Source organism: Lepisma saccharinum, chromosome 26 (genome assembly GCF_977018435.1).
Source record: "Lepisma saccharinum chromosome 26, izLepSacc3.1, whole genome shotgun sequence".
Classification (NCBI taxonomy): Eukaryota; Metazoa; Arthropoda; class Insecta; order Zygentoma; family Lepismatidae; genus Lepisma; species Lepisma saccharinum.
Genome location: NC_139254.1, coordinates 18,976,963 through 19,004,633, shown reverse-complemented (window position 1 = coordinate 19,004,633; position 27,671 = coordinate 18,976,963). Strand labels below are relative to the sequence as shown.

Below are 27,671 nucleotides of genomic sequence, written 5' to 3'. Positions count from 1 at the left end.
ACACACACACACACCATTTGTAACTAGACTGTGTTTTGACAAGGGTTAGGTGAGAGAACAGCGTACGCTGAACCTCGCCGACTCAATAAAGATATATTATAAATTTCAGATTTTTCCTCTGCCCCCCATTTGTGGATATAGGGCGTCAAACTTTTGATTTTTTAAAGAAAGTCAATTTTGGGGAGCTTATAGAGAAAAAGGGGGCCCAGGCACCTCATATGTTTAACAGTTTTTGGGCTTATCTGGCACATCACAGTAAACATGAGAAATATGGTTAAGGTTTTTGCCCCCTTCATGGTTTTTTTGTGCCCTAAAGATGAGGAATTATGAAAAAAAAAAATATGGATTTATTGTAGTATAGCATGGAAACTACTAATGAAAGCAAAAATGATAATGAACAAAAAGAAAGGGCATTTTTTTTTTTTTTAAAGAAAATTGGTTTTGATGTATTACATTTGAAATTATAGAACAGAAGTTACAGTGATTTGTGTGAAATGCTAAAATCACTGTATGCCGCTGATTGAAAATGGCTGCAAGATCTAAACGCAAACCTGCAAAAAAATTTCAATGTCTGTTTTGAACACTTGAAAGATGTCGGAATAAGTGGTCAAATTATGAATATTTTTAAAAATGTGATGTGACACTGGTTCCTTGAAATGGTTTGGAATGATCCTTTTTGTAAATATTCAAAGCTTGAAGATTAAATAGCATCATTTTCTGATCTTCCAAATACTTTCTACAACTTCATATTTGCGACAATTATACCTTGATTGGAACTAGTACCAGAAGACCTGATGTTTTCAACTTTCATTGTCTAATCCAGTTATTTGTACATGTACAAATTTAATAAATAAATTACAGGGCCTTGTAAGTCTCAAAATATAAAATTTATGAGTAAAGTTTTCCCATAACTTAATTGAGTTACTTAAAAGATTTTACAACATACTAGAATCACCACTTATTTCAATGTAGAAAGTGCTTGGAATTGTAAGATTTGTTTTATTGTGGAAATTTGTGTGAATACATACTCCCTTCATCAGACAACAAGAATAATCCCTTCATCAGACAACAAGAATAAATGTTTGGTGAAAGAAGCATATGTTCTCCCAAAATGTTACATTGAAAATTCTGTTTATGTACTTGTAAAAACTGTAAACTACAAGGGAAGTAAATTTGCATTTTGCATTTAAGTATGCACATAATTTTATCAGCTTATTATCAATTTCTAGGTGCAATCAATATTTTTTGTGTATTCTGTTTTTCTTTTGTTTTTATATATTGATGTTTGGTGCAACAACTTCTCTCTTTCACTGTCACTCACTCTTCTCTAAATTCTGCATAACTTTTTTTTTTTTTTTAAACAGGTCGTTGTGAAAGCTCAAGAGGATCCATCGCCAAACATAGGTTTTAAGTCGGACCCTTTGGAATTGGCTAAATTGGAGCCATGCCAGGTAAAAAAGTTCATGGATTTATAAATATATTTTTGTTTCTTTCTGCCATCCTTCAGGGTGAAGCAATAGGGTAACATTCTATGAAGCTCCAGGTTCCTCATTACTTCCCACATTCTCCAAGTTTACACTGACACAGGCCAATTTACCCTCCACTACAAACCTCATGTATATCCTGATCTGAAACATCTGAGGTGGTTTTCACTTGGGAGAAAAATCCACAGTCCTTAACCCCGCTCCTTCACCAAAAACTCCATTGTAACTGTCCCTACCAAGAGTCACAATACCCCATTCACCAAGTGCCTCCGAGGAGATATTGTCCACTACTTACCTCAATCACTAACTCCTCTGTACAGAGAAGATGAGGAGAGGGCTTACATATTATTCATGAGTGCAACTGCACCCCTGGAATGAATAAGGCAGGGTTCCCATTTACTTGGAAAAACCTGGAAATTTCAGGGATTTTGAAAAATCTACAAATTTCAGGGAAATATAAGAAAAAATCATCTAATTCATCAATATATATCAATGAAGTACAACCGGCTGCTGATAATAATAATTATCCATTTGCAAACTTCTGTTTGCCAAAAGTGTGAAAATATTTAGATGTTCTCTAAATGAGTTGTTTGAAATTTTATTTTTTAAACTTGAATATAGTTTGAAAAGTTGTTCAAGTCACAAAAAACGTTGGTCCTTAATTATATTTACAGAGGTGTCATTTTATTCTTCATCATTGCTTTGTATTCAAGGGGTCCCCGGTTCAATACCCGGTGGAGGCACATAGTGGTTTGGATCGATGATCCCACTTTAAAAACTGCAAGTTCAGTCCGAATTAGCCTTACTGTGCATAAAGTGGACTTAAAACATCAACTTAATCAATCAATAAGGTCATTTTATTCTTGAGTTAGTTTTGTTATTTCCATTAGAAAGTAATAATAATAATAGTTAGCGATGAACTGATATGAATTTTTTGCCAATATTAATAAGCAACTGACACAAATTTTAGTGATGGCGACCATTGATATTCCACTGATCCAATATAAAAATGCAAACGATCATTGAAGAACATGAATGGTTCATTCACCTCCTTAATTCATGTATGCAACTAACTGATCTGGTCTCGAAAGCCAGAAAACAGCCACCATAGGACTCGATGCATTGACCATGCATCACCAAGTGAAAAATCGGCTTGGTATGCCCTGGCCCTGTAAAGGCTGATGCGTAGATGTGTGCATACATAGTTTTTGACAAAACACAAAATGTGAAATCGCACACTGTAATGTTCATTTTTCATGTGTTCGTAGGTGTGAGCTGAATTTTCCTGCGATATTTTGGCACGAAATTATATGAAATGAACAGCAAAATGCAAAATAAACTCTTAAACACGAAATTTAGAGTTTATTTACTGATGTGACACTTTCTCAAGGCTGATTTATCCTGTAAGTTATGTAAATCGTGGATTTTTTTTTTTAAATTCAGCTGTAAATATTTTGAGAAGCTAGAGTGGTCTCCTTTACACAGGAAGAAACTTAACACTGATAACTACATAAATGTGCTATTACGTAGAAGGGAAATGTTTATTTGGTGATACATGTAGTTTTTCTATGAAATTTAAGGTTTTAATCACCATTTTAACACCAAAATGCCATTTTATATACCACTTTTGATCCCAAGATATGCCCAGTTTTTATACCGAAATCTTGATTATTTTTTTCACCACAAATAAGTGGCTCTAATGATGCACCATGGAGTTTTGATTAACTAAGTGATTGCAATGCGGTGAGGCTTTGAAAAAGGCACAAGTATACATGTATTAACTGTACAAAACTGTGACATATAATAATACACAGATATTAAAAAGATACAGTTCTTTAAAGGGTAGTAAACACCCCTCTTTTGGACTTTGAGGTGGATGTACCTTCAGCCTCTAAGCTAGTGAGTAATACTCAAGCAAACTTATCACTTCAGTTGTGGGGATGAAATCTAACCTCTAGATTGTTGTTGGTGACCTAACATCACAATGTCAATTGCAATCTCCTACAAAGAAATAGCAGCGGACCCAAGTCTTGATAGATAGATAATAAAGCTGCAATGGGACTCCATTCACTGAAAATTTGTTACTCAATGAAATGCCATTTGGAAGGACTGGGCCCTCCCCCGTAAAAAAAGGGGTTGTTGTCACATACACGGTGTTTAATTTTGGTGTTAGTGGGCCTCAATATTATTATATGTAATTTTAACGATGCCATTTCTTTTCGATAGACCACTGATCATGTATATCTGCAAATTTTTCATGAAACAAGAACCGTTTTATTAATAGATCGATCATCAGTGCTCGAATTTGCCTAACCATCCTTCACCTACTGGCATAGATCCTTCCTTCTATTCCCAAACTCGAACAAGAAAATTTGCAGATTACAAAATCGTAACACATTGGAAAAGAACTGATTTGACAGAAATGTCCACAAAATTTCAATATGTAAGAAAAGTGAACTTTACAAAATTTCGCAAAATAATGGTGACATTTAACTCATACGCTGTATACCCTGTGTAGGAGGGGAGGGGATATTGACCTTTAGGGATAATTGGCTCTGGACTCCACCTCCTATTTAGTTTTTGGGTCCCTTTGAAGTAAAATATAACAGGTTTGGACAATGTGGGAAATTAATTTCAGCTCTTATTTACTTCAATATGAAAAGGCTTAGGGCCCCCTTTGAAAATATTTAGTGGAAAGTTACATTTATAGGCACGTGTTAATGTAATATTAGTGGTAAAAGATCATGAATTTGCCAAGTTTGAGATTGTTTTATGTGTAGCAATAAGGTATCGACTGGTTGAGCAAGGAGCAACTGAAACTTTGTACTGGATTCATAACTGTAGACAATTGACACACTACGCTGCGTTTACGACAAACTGCGTAGCTATAAAGGTAAGGGATATTTTCCTATTAATGGCCATCTGCGAGCAAGTAAGTTAATTCTGCATTTCTGAGGAAACCCATATTACAAGTTACCTGGGCCTCTTCTGGCAGAGATGATACACCACTGCAGTTTACAAGATAGCAGATAGTACTGGGTGCGTGTTTCTTCGCTCTGCAAATTGTGGTTTTATTTTCTTGGTGTTGTGCTTCATTTTTGTTTTTCAATACCATGTACGTGTGAGTCAGAACTCTAATGTAACTATGGTCAACAGTGGCTCATTATTGGAGACATAGGAAATAGGAACTTTCTTTTTCCGGCCACTGGAACTTCTTCTAGCCTGGCCTAACCGTCAAACTGTTTGTTTGATTAGGTATTTTTATTTATGCTGTAATTAATAATTGACATTTTAGATAGAACAACTGCATGCAACACTAGCTTTGATTTGAGGGTACCAGTGTTCTATCTACCAAGATGGAACACTGTATGACGGTACGTCAGAGGTGAGGGTTACCTGCACGCTATCACGTCACAAGAGCACCCGAAAAAGATTCCCTTGACACCAAAATTACAACAACTTCAAACTTGTATTTTCAGATGGCTCTCATGTGTCATACCCGTAACGTGGGAAGTGCAGATTGGTTGATTACTGAAGAGGAAATCTACCCCCAAAAGAGATTATATTTATGTTGAAAACTATAAATTTACCCAATAAAAATAAAATATTCAAATAAAGGATATACTTGACAGACACCAAATAATTCAACCTTTGACTTCAAATTCAGAATTAGCACAGAAGTATCTGGTGTAATTTACATGTTTTGCCCCAACCCACTTCCATGCCTCTCAAGCATGTCTATTGTATTTCAAAATTTTGAAGTTACCCAAATTCCTAACCTATTCCTGGATATATGCCATATCAATTACAAGCATAAGATAACATGAGATACATAGGCAGGACACACAAAGTTTCCCCTTCTGTAAGAAAACACACAAATATTAATACATGAAACATGCACTTATCACTTACCAATTCTAGTGAACATATTCAGGGTGAAATAGAACTCATAAATTAATTAACTCATTTATTAATATGATATATTACACCTCTGACACACATCAACAACTGGAGCTGTTTATTTGTTCAAAAGCACACACCTCGTTGCTTATTGCAGCATGAACAGCTGATTTAAGACTAAGTATTTCCACCATGTGACAAGTTAGGCAACATCGCCTCATTTGCACATAAATTACGTTAAGGTAATAGCATTAACTAGGATCACTCATGAACAGAAGTTTCCTTCAAAACAATTGCACATCAATTACAAGTCGTGCAAAAGATTCACTATTCTGTCCAAGGTACCTTTATTAGGTATGCCATTCCCGAGGTTTCGAGATTTTTTCCCATGATTCTGTGCGCGCTATGACGTCATTAAGAGGACAGAATGGAACTTGCATCGTTAGCGTATACGGTAGCTTGAGATAAACGGGTCGATTATGTACTTATACACACCTTTTCTTGAATGCCGGCAGAATGAGAACAAATCACCCTGTTTGTGCTCTTGTAACGTGCAATAATAATAGAAGAAAATAGCCTGGAATAAAGTAATCATCGCTTCGCAAAAAATAAGTTGCTGCAGCAGGATTCATTCAATTTGTTCCTCCAAATTTCGGACTTACTCAGTGGTACAACCACAGGTGGAGGCAGGGACATTGCCCCCCATCCTTCGACGGAAGTCAATTCTAGGAGGGGCAAACATTGATGGCCAAAGGCACTTGCAGGGGGCACAGAGGAGCAATTGCCCCCTTCTATTTCAAATTTTATTAAAATAAAAATACATTTCGTAAAATTTTCTTGCTCGCTTCGCTTGCAGTGCCTGCTTTTCTCAGTCTCGTCAAGTTCAGAGTCGTAACTAGGGGCGGCGGGAGTCGGCCATGGGCGCCAAATAATCTAAATTTAAAAAAAAAAGTTGTGAAAGAGAGAATGCCTTGGCGCCATGTGATATTATTTGTTCCCCATTAAATCAATATTGTTTTAAATTGCAAAAATTGGATCTAAAAATTTTGTTTCTCGCTTCACTCGCAATATAATTGTTTTCTGTAATGTGATGTATTTAAATAATATGTTTTGTATATATGTAATGAATAAACTTTGAATACGTACATAAGTTAGAGTTAGCATCTTGCATATGTATTTTCTTATTTTATGTCGCTCCATGTTGCATATGTGTAAAACATGAAAGTTATACATGTTATATGTACAAAAAAATATCTTCGGCATGCATTTATCATTCATTTTCTGCTATTCAAAAATACAGTTTGTGTGCTTGTTTTTAATTATTAGCTAATGTAAAATTTCTGGTGTTGAAAAAAAATTAAATTGTTTGTTCCAAATAAATGCTTTAGCACAGACATCTACCTCCCTTTTGCGTAATTTATGAGGATAATAACGTCTTTGATACTACAACTAGTAATAATAATGTCTTTATTAATATTATTATTATTACTATTATATTATTGGTACGTTTATCCTGCCACTTGCCCCCTCCAGACAAAAATTCGTGGTTGCGCCTCTGGCCTTACTTCCACACTCGCCTTCCATATCATCAAGTATGCAACTTTCAAAAACCTTTACACAATCCGAACTCAGTTTCTAAGTATTGCTTCATTGAATATTCAGTGCAAGATAAGATTTATTAGCTTTGAAGTTGAAACATCGCCCGCGAAAATAATACTTTGAACATCTCGTAGGTAGCCAACACTAATTAACAACTGCACTGTGTTACTTTATTTATGTGCGTTTGATGGGCGGAGTATGAGCTTTTGCTTTGGGAGGGCCAGACTCTGGGAGAAGCATATGATATTATAAACTAGGGGATATTCAATAACCCTCATGTATTGAATATCCCCTAGTTTATAAGGGGTCCGGAGGCCTTCCCCCGGAAATAAAAAAAAAACAGCTTAAAATCACTGACTTTTAAGCCTTTTAGATTTGAAAATGTTAAATTTCCTTGCTTAAGTAAACAAATATTAATTAGTATATTGGTTGTCAGTTTTAAAAGAAGCAAAACAGTACGATTATTGCATTTCATTATTTTTTTATTGATACAATACTCGTATTACTTTAAAATAGTTACGGTACAATAGTAAGACTCAGAAATTTCAGAAAAATTAAATTGAAAAGTTATTTTGATGCCTCAGCAGTAACTGTTGACTCAACACAAAGTCATTTTACGTTTTTCTTTCTTCAAACTGTACACATCAATAGGACCGGATTAAGGCGGGTGCTATTGATGCTGCAGCATTAAGCGCATTCCTGAAATAGGCCCAGATGAAAACAGACGAGAAGTTTTCGAAAGCTATATTAACCTGAAAATAAACCTTAGAATGAAATTTGGAGCCCCAATTTCGGACGCCTAGACACAGCGTTACTTACTATACAGTTACTATTCTTTCGGCTGTGACGTAACTATAACGTCGTTGTGTTTATTGTTCACTGAATATTTCAAGTTAATGCTATCAATTGATACAGCATCAGGCCCAATTTAGTCTTAATCCGGCCCTGCACATCAATCAAATCGTCTAAGACCCGCTATTGCGGCGCAATTACCGCACATGACATCATGCCAAACGTCAAGATTTGCGGTATGGCTTCTTCATAACAAAAATGTAGTAACTGAACTTAATCATGTGTTATTTTATAGTCTTTTTTAAGTTGGGGGGCCGGACCTCCCCTGGCCCCTCCAGAACTCTGCCTATGGTGAGTTTGTTGAGAAATTGTGCTGAAAATATAATGTACGACTTACAGGACAGACGTTTCTCCCCTGCACATCCTTTCAATCTTCTCGTTAATCAATGAGAAGAGCTGGCATGTAAATAATGCCCAGAGAAGCTATTCAATGTAAAGCATACTTATCAAAAGCAAGGAAAAATTTATCAATGATTTTTGTATTATCAATATAATGTGTTGTATACACGTCTATTATATTATAATTTAAAGATATCGTACAAATATATACTATTTTGCTGGCTTTAATTTATTTTATATGTGCTTTAAAAAGCCTTCATTGGTTCAGTCGGTAAATAATCAGGTTGTCACGCTGAAGACGAGGATTCTGTTCCCAGTGTGGTTGGTCTCGAGGGGGATTTTCTCAGCAACGTCCTTGCATGAAAACTGTTTTGAGGTTCACCAGGGGTCTAAAAAAATAGTATTTTGGGGACCGGAACGTGATGCTAACACCACCTTCATAAATGGCCGGGATTGTGAATCATAATCCCTATTCATTCATGGCATGTTACAACGCGCAGAAGGTACTTTCGCTTTTAAAACTTTGTGCATATTTAGTCGCACACCGTGGCCGTTCGGTCTAAGACGTCATGCTTTGGGCTCTGGCTACGGAACGCGCAGGTTCGAGTCTCCTAGGGGAAGCGTAACAACTTTCCTCCTGAGGTTTCTGACTGTGTATGGGACCGGTGGCCACCCACTATCGTGAGGAAATTGGAGAGCTACGAATGAGTAGCGTAATCCGGTCATGGAAACTTACAAAAATGACTGGGGGGTCGTCGTGCTGACCACACGTCACCTCGTAACAGGTTGGATGATCTCCCGCCTCGGCAGGTGGAAGTGAGGCCGGCAGTCGGTGGGTAGGCCTTAGCCCTGTATTAGTACACATTTCAATACATGCCGCGAGAATACTGACACATTATGAAATTTGTTTGACTAAACTCAAACATACTGCAGAAACTCTTTCCATGTAGATTTAATAGCCGGCATCCGTGGCAGAGTGGTTAGCACATCGCGCTACGATGCCAAGAATCCCAGGTTCGAATCCCGGCCTGGGTATGGATGTTTGTGAGTGTCCATTCATCAATTTCATCATCATGACTCATCCCCATCTTCGCAATTAGCCAAAAGTGGCAGAAAAGTGAAGTAAAATAAACCAAATAATAAAAAAACTAGATGTAATATTTCATATTTGTGTTGCTTGATTGAATTGGCTTTTTAAGTCCGCTTTTTGCACAGAAAGGCTAATTGGGACTGGACCTACAGTTTAAAGTTGGATCCGAACCACTATGTACCTACACCGGGTATCGAACCCGGGACCCCCTTGACTACAAGGAGACGGCGCTACCACTAGGCCATCGGGGAGGCCATATTTGTGTTGCTTCACAAGACTAATTTTCTAATTGCGCACTGTATTATTAGTAAAACACATTTTATATATGTATTGGATATGGTATGAGATTTAATTAGGAAAAGCGGTGGATAATGTAATATTTATACAAAGTAAATTAATGTATTATGTTCTTACAACAAATGTAACTATTACAGAATAGGAAGTCAGAGCCGAAATTAGCGGTAAGTTTCTTTTTAATTCCTCGCAGTAGTAAATATTGTTACAAATAAAATCTAAAAATTTAGATCCTCAACTCAGGTGGATAAGAGACCAAATTATAATTCTCAGCTTGCATTTACCTCCCATTATTAGAAGTATCATTCGACCGAAAAACAATCTCTCACTGTTGGCTGATAATTGCGACGTGCCTAAAATACAGGAAAACATAACAGAATAATCGTTCCATTATTTTTGTTTTGTATTTGTATTGCATTTGTTTTATTTCAAGTATAATTTACCCCTTGGCTAATCGCAAAGATGAAAATGAATGGTGAGTAGATGAAATGGATGAAGGGATGATCACAAATCCATGTGGATCACAAACAGTACAGAGTAATACACGGATTGTTGGTTGTTGATTGTTGGATTGTTGTTGATCCCTTCGACCCTCGACCCGAACTAGCACTACACTGAGGCTCCGAAAGATCCGCTGTCGTCAATGTCTTCAACTTTGGACCTCAACTGGAACTAGTAGTAGACTTCGTTACTTTACGGTCTTTAGTCCTTTTCATCTTCGAATCACTAGATCTTATAAAGCCACCAATGGACACTGACTGATCACTAATCTACATTATGAATGAACTGTCACACTTATCTTTGAATTCTCATTAACAGATTATGTTGTACAGATCAACTTGGAAATTGAAGCCGCGTATTTTAACCTCATTATATTCTAGAATGTTCCGCAGATAAAACAATTCGTTAATGTTGCCAGTAGTTCGACTCCTTCTCTTATTCATGAACGTTCCCTCTCCCGCTTTCCACGCAGATTAATAAATTACAATGAATCGCCCTACGTGTGGTGCTACGTCTGCAGCTTCCAAATGCTGACAAGTCTTTACATAGTGCAGCGACAACACCGAAAGCTCAAGCTCAAAAAAAGTTTTAATGCAATATTATCAATAACAGGGTTATAGAACATTCTCCGTGTTGCCTTGGTAAGTATTTCTCTCCTTATATTATAGGCACACTATTCAAGAAAACAAAAACCTAATTTTATGTAGTGTAAACTGAAAAAAATTAAGGGGAGGACTCCAGCTCCCTGATCCCACCTTGGATACGCGCTGTTAACAATAACAGGGTTATAGAACATTCTGTGTCTTGCCTCGATAATTATTTCTCTCAAATTATCATCACATTATTCAAGAAGCCATGAACCTAATTTTATGTAGCATAATTTCCTGAAGGGGTTGCTGGAGCCCCATGATTCCCACCTTGGATACGTGCTTGACTTGATAATTATTTCTCTCCTTAAATTATCGTCACATTATTTTATTTCCGACCACAAGAAACCAAAAACCTCATTGTATCTGTTGTAAACCGAAAACTTTCGGGAGGGCTTGAGCCCCCTAAGCTCCCCCTTGGATACGTGCCTGCTGCGAGTGTACCTTCATCAATTTAAACTAATCATCACTCATCCTGTTTGTCGCGATTAGCCAAAAGTGGAAGAAGATGCTAAATAACAAAAACAAATTTATCCTCATCGTGGCGATCAACTGGAGAATCTTAAAAATAGCGTAAAAATATTAAAGGGAAATTCCAGGACATTCAGTAAAAATTCATATCAGAATATGCCCGGACAAGAACTTTCCTTAGAATTAGACATTTAAAATAAATGCAATAGGTTAGCTGGAAAGAAAAACCGGCAGTGGACTACAGCCTACAGGGACAAGACATCATGCAAAAAATAAACTATGCATTGTTTCGGAATAAATGTATTCTTCTATCGCGTATTTGATCTCTTGTTGTCAAATTAAATTAACAGCTTTGGTGTGTAATATCAAAAGATGCATGAAAACAAGACGTTTCATGGGCCATCTCCTACCTACGCATAGCTTTCTTCCTCTCGTGTCCTCTTGGTGACGTCACAAGCTCTAGCCAATAACATGCAAGTCTGATTCTGTCCTTGTTTGCAAACTACATGCCCATATAAGGTCATATGACCTTGAAATATTTTGACGTATTAAAGTGCACTTTGTTATTGATTCCTACCCAGACCTAAATTACAGGGGTAATCACCTATTCAAAGTTCTTTCTTTTCTGATAGATTTAATCAGGTTTTGTTCTAGTTATTTGAGAACTCAATTATTTATTGTAGTGGCTTCGCCCGCCATTTGCTGCAAGCCACGAGATTCAGAATGATTGTTTCGCGATCTATATTTCACCACTCGAATCACACGCTAGCATGCTTTGTCCACAAACGTATTTTAGCAGATCTACCCAATAAGTACTAAAATATGAGCTCATGAAAGATATATAACTACAACGGCTTACCTCCTGAAGCAGTGGGATCACGTGAAGCATTCACTCATCCTACCTTTTTTCATGGATCGTTATAAACGTTCGATTTCACTTTCACTAAATGCCCATTCCATCAGATGATCTCCTATTGTTCAAAATAGTAATACATTACTCCGTCGTCCACGTATCCTGTGAAAGTTAATCTTTGAGGATTATTTTCCTCTCGGTTCTGCCTCGAACCTACCAAAATTCCACCATCCTTTCTTCCCTCACACTTTCTCCAACCAAAATTCCATCATCCTTTCTTCCCTCACACTTTCTCTCACCAAAATTCCACCATCCTTTCTTCCCTCACACTTTTCCCCCAAGTCCCAACAACTCCTTTTTTACATCACATTTGTCCGCGTAACAAAAGGAATTTTTCTGAACATAATATTGAGTACTAATATATATATGCATGTATCAATGATCTTATTGTAATAAAGACTTAAACTCATAGTTATTTTATTTATGCGAAATAATGGAGAATAACATGCTGTATAAATTAATTTTTAAGGTTAAGTGTACAAATTGCAAGACCCCGTAAAATCGCTGTCAGCCCGAAATATCCCTGTGCAAATGGCGACATCAAACTTTTTGCGGTAATTATTATTAAAATAAAGGATATTATAACCTAAAGTCAAAAAGTGTTACCAGGAAGCTAAAATATGAATCAAAATTTATTTTATCATAAGATCGATATCTACACGTGACGTAACTCGAGAATTTATAGTTTAATTCCTAAAATTCCGATTGGGGCCTTCCAACATTAATTTTTTCATATTAACGTGAGCAGTGATTATTTTTAACAGCACTTATACTCCATCTTTCGTGAATTCTCTCAATTACTTGCATGCCATGTACATGGACATATTCAAATCACCTTTAATCATCTTACATGTGTCTATATACAGTAAGATAAACCAGCCATATGACAATATCTGTCATAACTGCATTCTCTAAACGAGATGGAGATGAAAGAATTTCATTATAAATTTGTCATTCGGTAACAAAGTAAAATAAATAATTCATATTTTGGGAAATCGATCCAAAATTTTGGTCTGTTAACAATAAAAGTAAGAACCAAAGACCACTACTATTGCGAAGCAGTTCCCACAAGTGACTGAGATTAGAATGCAATGCAAAAATTATCTCATGCTCGGGTCGTGCTTGTGGTTGGTTGAGGAAATTGTCATAAGTTTCATTGGTTATTAGAGTTTGCATTCTCACAGCTGCTTCCAAATTCTGTATATCCCTGCTGGAAATTTATACTGTTTTCAGTAGACAAATTCTACTGTTTTCAAATGTCTTCTACTGTGTACTGTGAAATGTACTGAAATTCTATTGTAGATGTACTGTAAAGCTACTGTACTCTATAGTATGACTACTGTACTGAAAAAAAAAAACAATGTGAATAATAATGCATAATACTTGCTACAATATATTATAAAATCATTTATTGACTCCCAAGAATAGACAAACTAATTCTTGACACCATATTTTCAGTGATTTTGAAGTGAATTGGAAACGCAGTACATGAATTGAATTTCTACTGTTTTTCTAATGAATACTACTGAAGTCAGATAATGAATAAGTTACAACAATTCGTTCTTAAGAAATAAATCAACCTTAAAGCAGCTAGCAGTTTGAATACATGATCATATCATTGATTTTTTATTCAGCATGGAATTTCCATGGTTATTATTATATCTGTGTAATGCAATTGTAGAAAGGATCAATTTTTTGATCAACGTAGTCAACAGTGTTTGCTTGTTTTGATTTTTCAACCACTGAGGGTCAGGTCTTCATTTAAACTAATTTTTTGCTCTTTTTGTGTGAATATAGGAAGAACAGTATGCCAACTTATGTATAAAAGAGTATGTTTTCAATTTTCTAGAAGTGCATTAACCACAATGAAGCTACACACTTAAGAATGTGTTCACTTTATTTGTTGTGTGAACGCATTCCTAAGTAGCAAGTTCCACATGCTTTACCATACATTTATTTTAGTTGTTTATACGATTTTCCCATTGCATTTTCTGTTGTATAGATAAGAAAATTTTCATTACTGACAAGAGTACTGTTTTCAGACAGCAATATACTGAACACAATAAAATATGTTAGTTGTACAATTATATTACTGAAAACATTTAAGAGTACAGTTCAACTAATTAAGATAGAAGAAACAGTTGGACTACCAAAAACAGTAGAAAACATTAGCCGCTGTGCCATGGCTCTACCCTCAGAAAAAGCTCTTGCTTTGCTGAAATATAGTTAAATTAATACATTTACGAACAAGGAGATTCGAATCTCGTAAGCGTTTGAGTTTACAGCTGCATCCCCAGCTGTTCTCTCACTTGCTCTGGGCCAGCATAGTGTGGTCTTCGAGCAGAGGCATGAAGAAGTGTCCGCATGGAACGAGCAAGGAGATTGTAGCCGTAAGACAACCAACCGTGCCCATTTTCAGCTGGCACGACGCGAGAGCTTTGGCATTGTGTTGAGATAGTTGCAAACTTCATAGAGAAGTGACTAATCCTGACCGATTTTAATACTCGTTGAAGAAGTAATTCGTGAGAAAGATACTTTCCTGCCTACTTGGAAACAACAAAGTTAATATCTTCCCAAATTTATATAACCATTTAGATACCGTGCGTCCATTTCGATCTGCAGCCGAGAGATCGGGAGAAGCGTGGCGGGCGGCGCTGACGGAGATGCCGACATTTGCAGCCTGAAATGCCCGCTTATTTTTATGGACATATGCAGACATTTATATAAATATTGCAAAACGAGCACTAACCTGTGTTATAAGAGTATGGTTTTAATTTTAGTAGCTTAGTGACTGTATGTGCCGATGATTTTGACACGCCCACCTCTTGTGAAACACGGCGTAGAGGTTTTTTTGGAGAACGTTCTAACGCTGCACCAATATCATCGAGTTTTGCTTCGGTTAGAATCCGTCGTTTTTGCTTAGGTGTTTTAAAATTTAACGATACAGTTTCTCGTAATTTAAGGACAAGATATCTAACCGTATCTCTGTGTGGAGTTGAAACGCATGGGAATTTCTGTACAAATTACCTACACACGTCTCTACACGAGTTTGTTTTCACGTAGGTACGTGTCATACATAAAAAATCTTTGTTCTAACATGAATCTTGCGGCTGGCATTCCAATCGTCTCACTGTTGCGGCTGGCATTCCAATCGTCTCACTGACACGTCACACATACACACTACAATAACACAAACACGTAACTGCAAGTAACCAAGAATAACACTCTTGCGCACAATACGAAATTAACATGCTCTTGGTTTACATTGCTCGCCGCTATATTTACAACTCTGTCTTCATCTAGTCGCGAAGGAACAAAAAACTCGAGCTCGGATATTTCGGATTGCAAGGAAGCTCACGAAAAACATTCACTTTTATCGGTTTCGTCTGCAGTGTAATCCTGATACAGTGTTGCACATTCGAAACCTCCAAACGATTCCCATCGCCACAAAACTCTTTCAAGGATATAAACTTAAGCAGGACGTTACTGATCAAAACCATGATTAAAATGCTTTTTTATCTGTGGCTCTTAACATCGTTTCTATAGCGTATTTATTTGTGTATATAAGAGCAGAACTTGGATGAATTACAGAAGAACTTTTGCGTGTTATAACACAGGTTAGTGCTCGTTTTGCAATATTTATATAAATGTCTGCATATGTCTATAAAAATAAGCGGGCATTACAGGCCGCAAATGTCGGCTTCTCCGTCAGCGCCGCCCGCCACGCTTCTCCCGATCTCTCGGCTGCAGATCGAAATGGACGCACGGTAGATGCGTCTAAAGAGCCACCCAGACTTTTTTGTTCTCGATTTCTTCCTTAAGGAAAGACATATCCTTTGCTCTCACCAGAGGCGTGGCTGCGGTAACAACAAAATATAAAGAATTGAAGAACCTGTCTTAAAATATTATTACATGCATAAACTGGTAATATTGTCGTAAAGTAAATATTGCAGACTGACTTTTTTTTTGACACCGGCAAAAGCGAAGAGGAGGACTGTTCCGGTACCCTCCTGAGGCAACATGAGGAAAGGGCCCTGAGCCCACCCAAAGACTGTTACGGCGGGAGGAGGACGCGGGTTATTGCCTGTTTAGCTGCCACAGTTGCCGGCGATCCTTACCGAATACAGATCAGTGTTGCCATATTCAATTGACAGAAAAGAGCTAAGTCACCTAATCGGGTCTATCTTACTCTGAAGGTGTCCACTCACTCTGAGGAAAAGCAAACTACCAAGTGATATTTTGTATTTACACTAAATATCAGCGATTACGAAAGTCCTCTTTGTCCTTTGACATCATGGGCGAGAAGGAGAGTAGAGGGATGGGGATGGTCAAGGGGTCCGCTGTCCTTCTAAAAATGTCAACCTACAATTCTATATTTCACACATATATTATTATTTCGGTTACAGGAATTTGTGATAATTGTTGAAAGGACCGATTGAGATTGACATACATTGTTGCAGGAATGCGATAATTTCGGATTGAAGCAATGTTTTTGAGGTAGCAGAACTGTTTTTGGGTGATAACATTACTTAGAAACATAATTTCCGGAATTGTTATCTTAGCATGTTCTAAAGTGTCAGGTGTCGTAGGTTCGAATCCTCAGCAAGAAATGGTTATTTCAATGTTGTTTGTTATTCTTTTACTTACATAATTATAAAAATTAATAATTACATACACAAAATAATAATAATTTTATTTCAATAATTCACCATGCAACCTCATAGTCATGATTACGATTATCCTATAAAGCGAAAGCCTTAAAGGTAGCAAGGAACGTAAAATATACGAAATAGTACTGGTGTCAGAAATGAGATTTCTGTGGATTTAGCGTAAATAACATGGGAGTGGGAGTAGTTAGGAAACAGATGAAGACTACATCTACTCTACATACGTCTTATTTGAAATGAAAAGTTTCGCAATTTGGGCAAATCTGGTTTCAAAAGAACTAAGATGGCAACAGTAGTAGAACTGGACTTCTTGCAGTGTAAGGTTCCGAAGGAAATATTGGCTATTGGGGAAGCGCTGATGCTGAGAGGGGAGGGGCCAAGGAGGGTGCTTCACGTGTTACAAAAGTAAACAACGGTTGGCAGGCGGGAGGGACTGTGCAGTGGAAGTTTTGTGAGGTGTGTCTTTCGTCTTTGTGTTGTTTTCGGGCATTGTCAATTAATTATCAAAGGGTGTTAATTACTTCGATGTTTCTGTAAGTATCAAATTACGTATTTCTTTATAAGGTTAATGTTTATTGTATCAACAATCAATGTTTGATTCACTTCAGTGCTTATGCCAACATTTTTTTCCTGATTAATAACTTTACTAAAATCTAGTATTGAATTGCAGTCGTACCAGAATAATATTATACGAACTACTTGGAAGACATGGGGGTGGGGGGAGTCATGAGGTGGGGAGGTGCCCAAGTCTTACGACTCCTTCCTTAAATGTCCTACTGATAACCGGTAACACTTTTATAAATCTCACGCCACGCCACTGGTTCTCACGCACACAGATACTCACATGAGATACTCACGTGCTGCAACTGACGTTGACAATATTGAAGAAATTTTCTGCAAAGAAGAATTGTTTAAATATCTACATTTGTGGAGAATCTATCAGTATAAGAATTTCACTTGGAAATATAATTCAGTTTCTTGTGTTGATTTTTAAAAATTGTAGATCCACAGTTCATTTAGCAGATAATCATATTTTAGTTGGTAGTAACACCGATTGTTGAAGTGCTGTCTGCCGTGCTGGGGTTGCAAATTATAAATAAAGCATGGTGAGAATACCATTTTCGACTCGGTGTCGCTAATTGTTTAGTGTTTTCTTTTTAGTGAAGTGATGAAAGTGTGTGAAAGGAAGGGTAGGAGTGAAGATGAGTCAGATTAGAGAATTAATACATACACTGTTTTCCAAGGTACTATACAATACTAAATCAAAAGTTAAACAACTTGGCCGTCCCACGCCAGATTTAAACACCAATTCTATTAACAAGAAAATTGGTAGAGGTGGCATGCGTCGAAATTTTAATAGTCGCATTTATTTTCTAGAAACTGTGGCTGACCTCCGTGCACAGCATGCTGCGACGCCAGGGATTACGGATTCGAATCCCGGTCTGGGCATAAGTGTTCTTTGTGAGTGTTCACTCATTTTTATCTTCGCAATTAGCCAAAAGAAGTACAAATGCGAAGTAAAATAAACCGATCCTAGGAACTCTGAATTTTTGTCTGCAATTTTAGTAAACAAGGTTCCATTAAAATTACCTCTTTCATTAGATTTCTATGACATATGGTAGCGAAAATTTTTCGATTTCTGGATCACATTGGCACTACCCATCATACTAGCTGCCAGCTGCCACTGATTAGCAGTACAGTTCAGCTACTGAAAACAGAAGACAAAGTTGGACTACTATAAACAGTAGAAGACAGTAGCATTACAGTTCATTATTGAAAACAGTAGATTTTCCAAAACACCCATTGATCTACTGAAAACAGTAGACAGAATTTTCAGTAAGGATGGACCAAAAAGACACTCAGTATATCAATATTGGTTGTATGTAGGCATTAAATGATGGCAGAGATGAAATATTTGCATCCTAAATAGACCACACCCAAAATATCTCGATTTATTTAAAGTTTGGAAATAGAACATTTGCATTCTGAGTGGACGATATGTGTACATGAAAATATGTCAATGTCATACAATCGTAACAATAATACAGAAACCTTTACTTATAACTGAACAGTTAGAATCAAATTTCATATATTAAACTTCTTTTTCTAAAGGTGTTTAACTTTACTGATGTCCGTTCATTGAATTTTGTGTCAAAGGCACCGTTTTAAAATATGGCTGTATATAACAGATTTCTTGAAGTGTTTGAATTTATTTAAATTTCACATAACATAGTACACTATAAGTTTTATATTTTATGTAAACATCTATATTGAAAATTTGATAAATATGTAAGTAGTTTTGGTAAAAAACAATCAAATAAAAAAATCATGGTTTAAAAAATATATTTTTTAAATTAAAAAAAATGAAAATCAACCCTGCATTGAAATCTCTTGTCTCAAATTCAAGTGCTGTGTGGTCCCTTGTGTCCAATGTGTTCAGTCTATTTCAATCTTTCCAACAAACATAAGTTTGTATTTTAAAGTTTCTTTTTTTGTTCGAAAGACACATCAAATGAAAGAAATTGAATCAATCATTTATAACTTGCCATGAATTTTCAAATCTGAATTCAAGAAGCATGACCTGGTCTAAATACATACACCTTTTCAAACTGCTTGCAGTTAGCTGGTTACATACATTAATTATAGAAGTGAAAAAAAATAAAATATTCACTTTCTTGGTGAAACAATAATTTTTAATTAGATAATATACCTATTAGTATACATATGTTCGACAACAGTTTGTACAATTTCAATTATTTCCTGGAAATTGTCTACCTCTAATTTTTTCTTGATCCAGGGAAAGTTGGAAAAAATTAGCGAAGACCAGGAATGGAATAAGGTATCCACTGAACAAGAGGTTTCTGGTGAACAACACGAAGATAGTAAGAAAGCTACTGAAGAAAATGTTACTGATGAACTGTACGAAGGGAAGAAGAAAGAAGAGATAGTCATTGGTGGAGAATGTGAATTGAAGAAGACACTTAATGAAGAAATAGCTGGAGGTACCACCCAGGGCCCAGTTGTAAAGAGGAAGAGGGAAGAATCAAAGGATGAAAGTGAATTAAAGAAGGCCTTAAGAATCAGTGGCAACAGTGAGTACATTCACTTTATAAAATACATGAAATCAGAAATCTTCAGTAGAAAATTAAAAAAAAAAAAAGGTATGGGCTACACCATGGCTGGGGAAATTGCACATACAGGAAGTTGCTGCTTTTAACTGTGGTGGGTGGCTAGAACTCTGGGTTAGAACAGAGGTGAACATTGGGTACAGAACCTGTGGAACTTGCTTGAATTTTGGACATGTGTGTTTTGTGAGTTATTTCGAGGTACTCCATTAGGATACACACCAATGTTCTGAAAATCACACACAAGGAAGAAGTGTCATTACCTTGGAGCACTCTCACTTATTTTTGAGTTTTACAAGTTTAAAGTAAGTAACCGAGAAAATTGTTTTCAGCAAAAAATATTTTTTACTTTGAACTTATGGTTCACGTTACACCATATACATTTTTGTGAGTTGGGATCGTAGGGGGGAGTGGTGCTTCTGTCTCTCATTCAAACAAATGGCTGCTATGAGACTTTAAAATTCATTGAGGGAGGTGCACTGCTTGTATGTTATTTGTTACAAGAAGGATCAAGATTACATTGAACAACCATATTATGTTCTTTTTCTATTTCTTTTTTTTTTCACATAATATGGAGTTTAAATCTGTTAGTAGATTTTGTGTAGTACTCACATATCTTGAAATAACCTCAGTTGAATTATGGCCATTGCACTGACACAATAGTAAAAATACTGGAACATAAGTATTCAGCTATTTCCCTCACAATTTGATTTTCCTGCTGTGGGTGTCTTGGGTATCTCAAATCTATATTCAGCAGTAGTCTTCAACCATTTCAGGAAAGACACCCAAGTGTGAGTGAAGAAAGTGGATTTTCAGATACATGTTGCAATTGGGAGTAGGTCAAGACCATGAATTGCATTTCCTTGCACTCCCTCGTGTAATATACCTGCCTCCACCTGCATACCTTTGAGGGTATGTTCTGTTGCCTAAAAAGACCAGAACGTCTTTTTGGAATATCTGTTACACAGTTTTCTTTCCCTCTTGACTTTATTTGGTTCAAAGAATACATGTAGATTCAGTCCGGCAGGTTGCAATGTAACCACAGGATCTGGTATCAGGGTTCTTCGGTTGTCCAGAACAAGCCCAATTTACAAAGTTTGTTAACATGATACTTTTTCATGGTCCTTTTCTTTGGCATGTGTGTGTTTCAGTATGTCTGTTTCACTGAGATAGTGTTAGGAGTTGAGTGGGTAGATGTGACGTGTGGACATGTTCTCATGTTGTATTGTTGTTTGGTGAGTTTATGTGTGTGTAATTTTGTTTATGTTTAAGTGTGTGAAGAGAAAGTGAAAGTTTTAATAAAGGTAACGAAGGCAGGGAGAAGTTAAATAAATCTGGACACTGGGTTTTGAAAGAAGTCCAGCATCTCGATTTATGACAATTCAAAACTACATCAAAATCTGTATCTTATTTTGTGAGCCCATGAATTCACTTGTTTTAATATTGTTCTCATTTAACTTTGACGTGAACTCAGGCTGGAGACCTGAAAGTACTTCAGTTACTTTGAAATCTGCACAAAGGTGTCATTTGTTGATGTTCTGTACCTGGAAGATGTTTATACCATTCATAATAATGTTTAATTGTTATTGTGAGATTCTTATTTTGGTCCTCAAATTCAGAGCTTTTTCAATTAATGTGTGTGTGCTCTATTAGTATTGCTCAGTGAGCGTATTCGTGCATGTTATCTGGTTTACCACCAATAAACCAACTTTTTTCATGTACAGTAGAGCGTCGATTATCCGAAGTAATTGGGGGACATGGGTGTTCGGAAAACTGGTTTGTTCGGATAATCGAACTGTACATGTTTATTTGCCAAAAAGAAGTACTGTACAGTAAATTTATTCATAAAAACAGGCATCTCTTTAAGTATGTATTACAAAGTAACGTACAAAGGCAACTTTAGTAGGAATATATAGTATGTGGTACAGTTTATTAAACAAAAATATGTACATATTACATACGCATTTTGCATGAACAATACACACAGTACACAAAATTAACGTTTAAAAAAATCCTTTATTTTGGTCTGTCTAAGCAAGCCTACACGCTTACGAGCAGCTAAGTCACGTACTTTTTTCATTACAGATATCTGAAAGTGAGCGAGTACACAGTTCGGTTAAGTGGTCGTTCGGTTGACCGACGTTCGGATAATCGACGCTCTACTGTATATAGAAATTGCGGCAAAATTTGTCGGACCTCTGTTTTTGTTTTACTTGCATTGGTGTTTTATTTTTATTATATCTAATTAGTATGCACAATCAAATATATACAATAAGTAAGAATTGTTGTGGTAAACCAGGTAAAATTTTCAGAATATGCCACTTGTATTGATCATTGACCTGTGTTCTTTTCGAGTGACTTATGTTTGTGGAGCTGAAGGAACTTGTAAATTGGCAATGTCAGTATCAGATCATAATTTTATATTTTATATTAGGGAATTCGATTTTTTTTAGTAAATTCCTTATCACTGCATGAATTACATACACATTGTGGTAATTGAAATCGGTTTGATTTGATTTGATTTTAAAATTGTGAGAGCGTCAGCATTTAGGCTATTGTGCTCCCGTCACATTATACGGGGGCCAGCCCCTTATCATTACAAAGAACAACTCTAACGTTGCGTAATTAAAAATCTTAAAATGTTCTGACTTCTGTTAAAAGCTGAGGCTGTAAACGGGCACTCAGCACACATAAGGACAACAGGACAATACAAACAAAATTATACTGGTCATGGGGCCAGTCGCCAGAGCCTCATTAGTCTTCAGTCCAGGGTGTACTAACATGGAAGTGAGGTTGACATTTGGGTGTACTACGTGGAAGGTCACCCCTTACACCCCAATTGAAATCGGGACTGGTGCTGTTATAAACAAGTGCTCATAGAAAGGTACTTACGTGGGATCATTCAAAGTATGAGCCTACTGCATCCACACATCGTTGCACCGTGCCTAGCAGTGCATGGAAGGATTTTTGGAATTGGTTTTGTGTAATGTTGTATAAAATCCTTGTATCCAGCTTGATTATTGGTACAACATCAAAGTAGGAACCTTTCAGTGCTGTTTTCAGTTTAGAAAATAATAAATAAACACACAGGCAGATGTGGTAAATAGGCAGGGTTTGACAAGCCACACATTCCCCTTTTTGGGGCAAGAAGTCTTTCACAATCACAGTCTTGTGACTTGGGGCATTGTCATGAAGCAGATGCCACTTGTCATGATCCCTATACTCGTGCCTCACATGTATTGTTCTTTGCATCAAAAATTTCCATACCTCAAGATAAAATGCAGCTGTAACAGTCTGTCCTGTAGGCAGAAATTCCTTGTGCACAATACCCTTACTGTCATGAAAAAACAATGAGCAAAGTCTTGATTTTTTTACTTTGACTGGTGCAATTTTTTAGCTTGTGGTGAGTACAGACTTACCTCAGCATTTTGAAATTTTTTCGATGGGTCATATTGGAAAACCCATGTCTCATCCTCTGTATTCAACAGGAAGTTAGGGTCCCAATTGGTGGTAGAAATCAGCTTTCAGCAGTGATCAACTGTGGCCTGTTTTTGCTAATTTGTTAACGAATGAGGCACAGAACGAGCATAGACCTTCCTCTTTATTAAACCCTGAGTTATTATCTGGCTGAGAGTTTCTTTGTTTCCTTGTAACTCATCAGCAAGCAATCAAAACATAGCATTTTTGTTTTGTGATTGTCATCACTTTCTCAACCAATTCCAGTCTTCACACCATCATTGCTGCATCCAGATTCTCATTGTCTTCAATTGACTCCCATCCTTCACTGAAACGCTTGTGCCATTCAAACACATCGATATGGATAAACAGTTATTCCGATACACTTGCTGCAACGTGACATGTTTCTGTAGCAGTTTTACCCAGGTGTGCACAAAACTTGATCTTTGCCCTTTGTTCCATGTTGAAATCATGGTACACTTTCACGACACATCGATTTACATCGATTGTTCGTGAGATACCCCTCACTTGTATCACCACAGAATGCTTGCACAGTTGCACCACCTACCAAGAAAAAATACCCATTCAGATTTCAAATTGTCACACTGTGTGTAAATTGCTACAAAATGTGGAGCAGCACCTTGTAGAGTTCTATAACCCAAAATTTTCTGTGGCATGAATGTTTAGAATGACTGCTTTATAAAGTTCTAAATACATCCTGCATTTTATGTAGATATTTTCTAGACTATGGCGTAGAGTTTTCAGAACCCCTGCTACAGGCAAAATGTGGCCACTTAATTCTTTAGTATTATTTGTGTAATATTTATGTTCCTTAGTTTTGTATGAACTACCTGAGACATCCCCAATTAAAATTCCGGGGTGGAATTACTTTGGTGTATTGTTCTACCAACAAAATTGCCAATATTCTTACATGCAATATTTCTATAAGTAGTGTACCCTGGCTTTGTGAAGTAAATATCTATAATATGTAGTCTGTTTCAACGCAAAACCTATTTCAATCAACTGGTGACCATTTAGGTTCTTCATGGAAGATCTGAAATTTTATATTGGAGTGATTCCATGTCGGTAAATTTCACATTTGTTGTTTATTAGTATATGTAAAATTTTGGCATGCAACTTGAAGGTAGAATTTTTTTCTACATTTCTGCAGTGGTAAAAGTGATCCTTTTCTGCCTTTCACCTCCCTCTTTTATAGCTTTTGAATTATTATCTTGTGTGTATAAATGCGTTTGTGTGTGTATGTGTTTATATGTAATCTACACTTTTATATGTTTATTATTTGAATTTATGTAAGCTTTCCTGTAATTGGAGATTCTCTCTGTAGGAAGCAAACAAATAAATAAATAAATTCCATAAAACATACTTAATGTTTTCTATTTTCACTGCCATAAAGCAATAATACCTAGGTATTTTTATTTACAGGTGCTCTAATGCTGCAAGAGGCATCAGTCAAAATAAATGAAGGGGCTTACAGCTTTGCCCTTAGAACATGTTTGGAAGTAATCAAGGATATTTTGATCAAGATGAAAGGTATGTAAAGTTGTTAACAAGTCAGTCAAGAATACCCTTTGCATGAAAATTGTTATGGATTTAGGTATAAATTTACATGCCACCTGATGGTGACATAATCAGGACATCAAGTTTTGTACTTCTTAATCAATTTAAACTACAGCGTGTCCATAAATATACTGTCATACTTTAAAGTGGTATTACGTCGCTTTGGATAATCGTATTTAAATTAAATTGGCGACATTTGAAAGAAAAACTCAAATATTTTATTTTGCAACTCATAGACATTGAATGTGGCCCCCACGAGTGGCCCTGCAGACATCAAGGCAATATTCCCATTCATGCCACACACACTCCAACATATCCACAGGGATGGACTGGATTGGAGAAGTGATGCGAATTTGCAGTTCTTGCAGGTTTAGACACAATCTTTTATGTAACCCCATAAAAATAGTCACAGACTGTCAAGTCAGGTGACCTTGGTGGCCAATTGTAGAAGACATTATCATCATTTCCGGCATGTCCAATCCATCTTCCTGGAAGCTGCTCATTCAGATGTTTCCGAACGTGTAAATGCCAGTGAGGAGGTGCTCCATCTTGTTGAAAAAATAAATTCATTGCCTTCATTTTCTTCCAATTGTGGAAATAACCATTCAGTGAGCATTTCAAGATAAGCTGGACCTTTCACAGTGGCCTCTCGAAAGAAAAATGGGCCATAGACTTGACGTTTCGATATGTCACAAAAGACATTCACTTTAAGGGAGTCTCTTTCAACTTCCAAAATTGCATGTGGATTGCACTCCCCCAAATCCTTACATTATGTCTTCACTTTTCCACCAACGTGGAATGTTGCCTCATCACTGAAAATTATTTTTCCTGACATTTACGTTATCCTCCATTAGTAACATAAAATGTTCAGAGAAATCTAACCGTTTTACAGGGTCATCAGGTTTCAACTTGTGCACTAATTGCAGTTTGTAGGGGTGAAACTTCAGTCATGTACGCACGAGCTTAGATACGGTGGATTTAGGGACATTCAACTGGTGACTAGCTCTACGTAGACTTCTTAGGACTACGAACAAATGTCTCCCGCACTTGTTCCACAATTCCCGCATTGACAGATGGTCTCCCTGAATGGCCTTTCCTTTGATGACATATGCAGCCACGGTCCACAAAATCCCGGTACCACTTCAAAATTGACATGTGTGAAGGAGCCTGATTTTGAAACCTTCACCTATAAGCTTGCTGAACTTTCACCAAACTCTGCGTGGAATGATATTCTAAAACACACCAACTACGTTCTTGTGGGGTCACCATAACCACTTCAATCTGCACGCTGAACCTTCACCAAACTCTGCGTGGAATGATAAAACACCAACACGTACACCAAACTCTGCGTGTAATGATATTCTAAAACACACCAACTACGTTCTTAAATCTTCTGTAATAACAACACAATTTTAAAGGAAAACATTCACATGTAACCTGCCTGCCTGCTAAATATCCAACAATGAACCTGCATTGGCCATTGTTGTCAGGAGTGAATTTATTTCAGTTTCTATGTTTGATCTCGTTCATTGTTGTCCATTGCTGATATTGGTGTTCATTGTTGACATGCACAAAAATATTTGAGTTTTTCTTTCAAATGTCACCAATTTAATTTAAATACGATTATCCAAAGCGACGTAATACCACTTTAAAGTATGACAGTATATTTATGGACACTGTGTATTTTAAACCAAGTTTTAACCCTTCCATGACCAGCTTCTCTCCCAAGGTTGATCTGAAAATTACAAGGAGAAAACAAGGTTGTGTTATGATTTTATCTGTTTTTAAAGTTGGAAGGGCATTTGTCCTACAATGCAACCTTTAGCAGATCAAAAGGCTGGCAGTAGACCTCCGCCGTGTTTGTCTGGTTCAGTGGAAGCAATTCAAAATGGATTATACGAGGGTCACTATTTATATTTTGAGCCTAACAATGAAAAAACAGGAATTTGGCATTGAAAACTACTTTATTGTTTTTCGAAGTATTCTCCTTTATGGTCAATACACTTTTGCATTCGTTCGAACCATTTGTCAAAGCAGTTTTTCCAATCTTCTTGAGACACCTCCATAATATGGTTTTTGAACGCATCAACGGCATCTTCCGCCGACGAAAATCATTGTCCACGCAATTTATTCTTGACATTCGGGAACAAGAAGAAGTCATTGGGTGCCAAATCAGGACTGTACGGTGGATGACCCATCAATTCGATTTTTTGACTGTTCATAAAGTCGGTTGTTAGACGAGATGTGTGACAGCTGTCATTGTCTTGATGAAGAATGATCCGACGACGTTTGTTTGTTTTCCATATTTGACCGAAGACCTCTGGCAAACAAATTGTTGTGTACCATTCAGAGTTGACCGTTCTACGTTCCTCTAAAGGCACAGTTGCCACATGACCAGTTTTCCCGAAAAAACAGGCGACAATTTGTTTCGATGTGCTTCAAGCGCGAACAACTTTTGTTGGATTGGGTTCACCTTGAAACACCCATACAGTCGACTGCTTTTAACGTTCTGGCTCATATGCATATATCCATGATTTGTCACCTGTTACAATCTTATATACATCTTTTGAAGCACCACGATTGTATTTATTGACCATTTGTTTGCACCAATTGACGCGAGCGTCTTTTTGAGTTTTTGTCAAATTGTGTGGGATCCAACGAGAACATACCTTTCTCACAGCTAAATGATCATGTAATATTTTATATATGCTGGTGGAACTAATGCCTATCGTTGCCTCAATCTCACAGTATGTCA

General features: G+C 36.7%; 1 protein-coding gene across 1 annotated transcript in view; it reads left to right on the top strand.

Annotated features, from left to right (window-relative positions):
* The window catches only part of LOC145979520 (MIT domain-containing protein 1-like), a 76,100-nt gene that overhangs the window by 33,413 nt on the left and 15,016 nt on the right, over positions 1-27,671 (top strand). Inside the window, exons 4-6 of the mRNA XM_083112464.1 lie at positions 1,365-1,451; positions 19,555-19,849; positions 24,782-24,889. Of these exons, the coding sequence (XP_082968590.1) occupies positions 1,365-1,451; positions 19,555-19,849; positions 24,782-24,889 (490 nt within the window). The remainder of the gene's footprint in view (positions 1-1,364; positions 1,452-19,554; positions 19,850-24,781; positions 24,890-27,671) is intronic.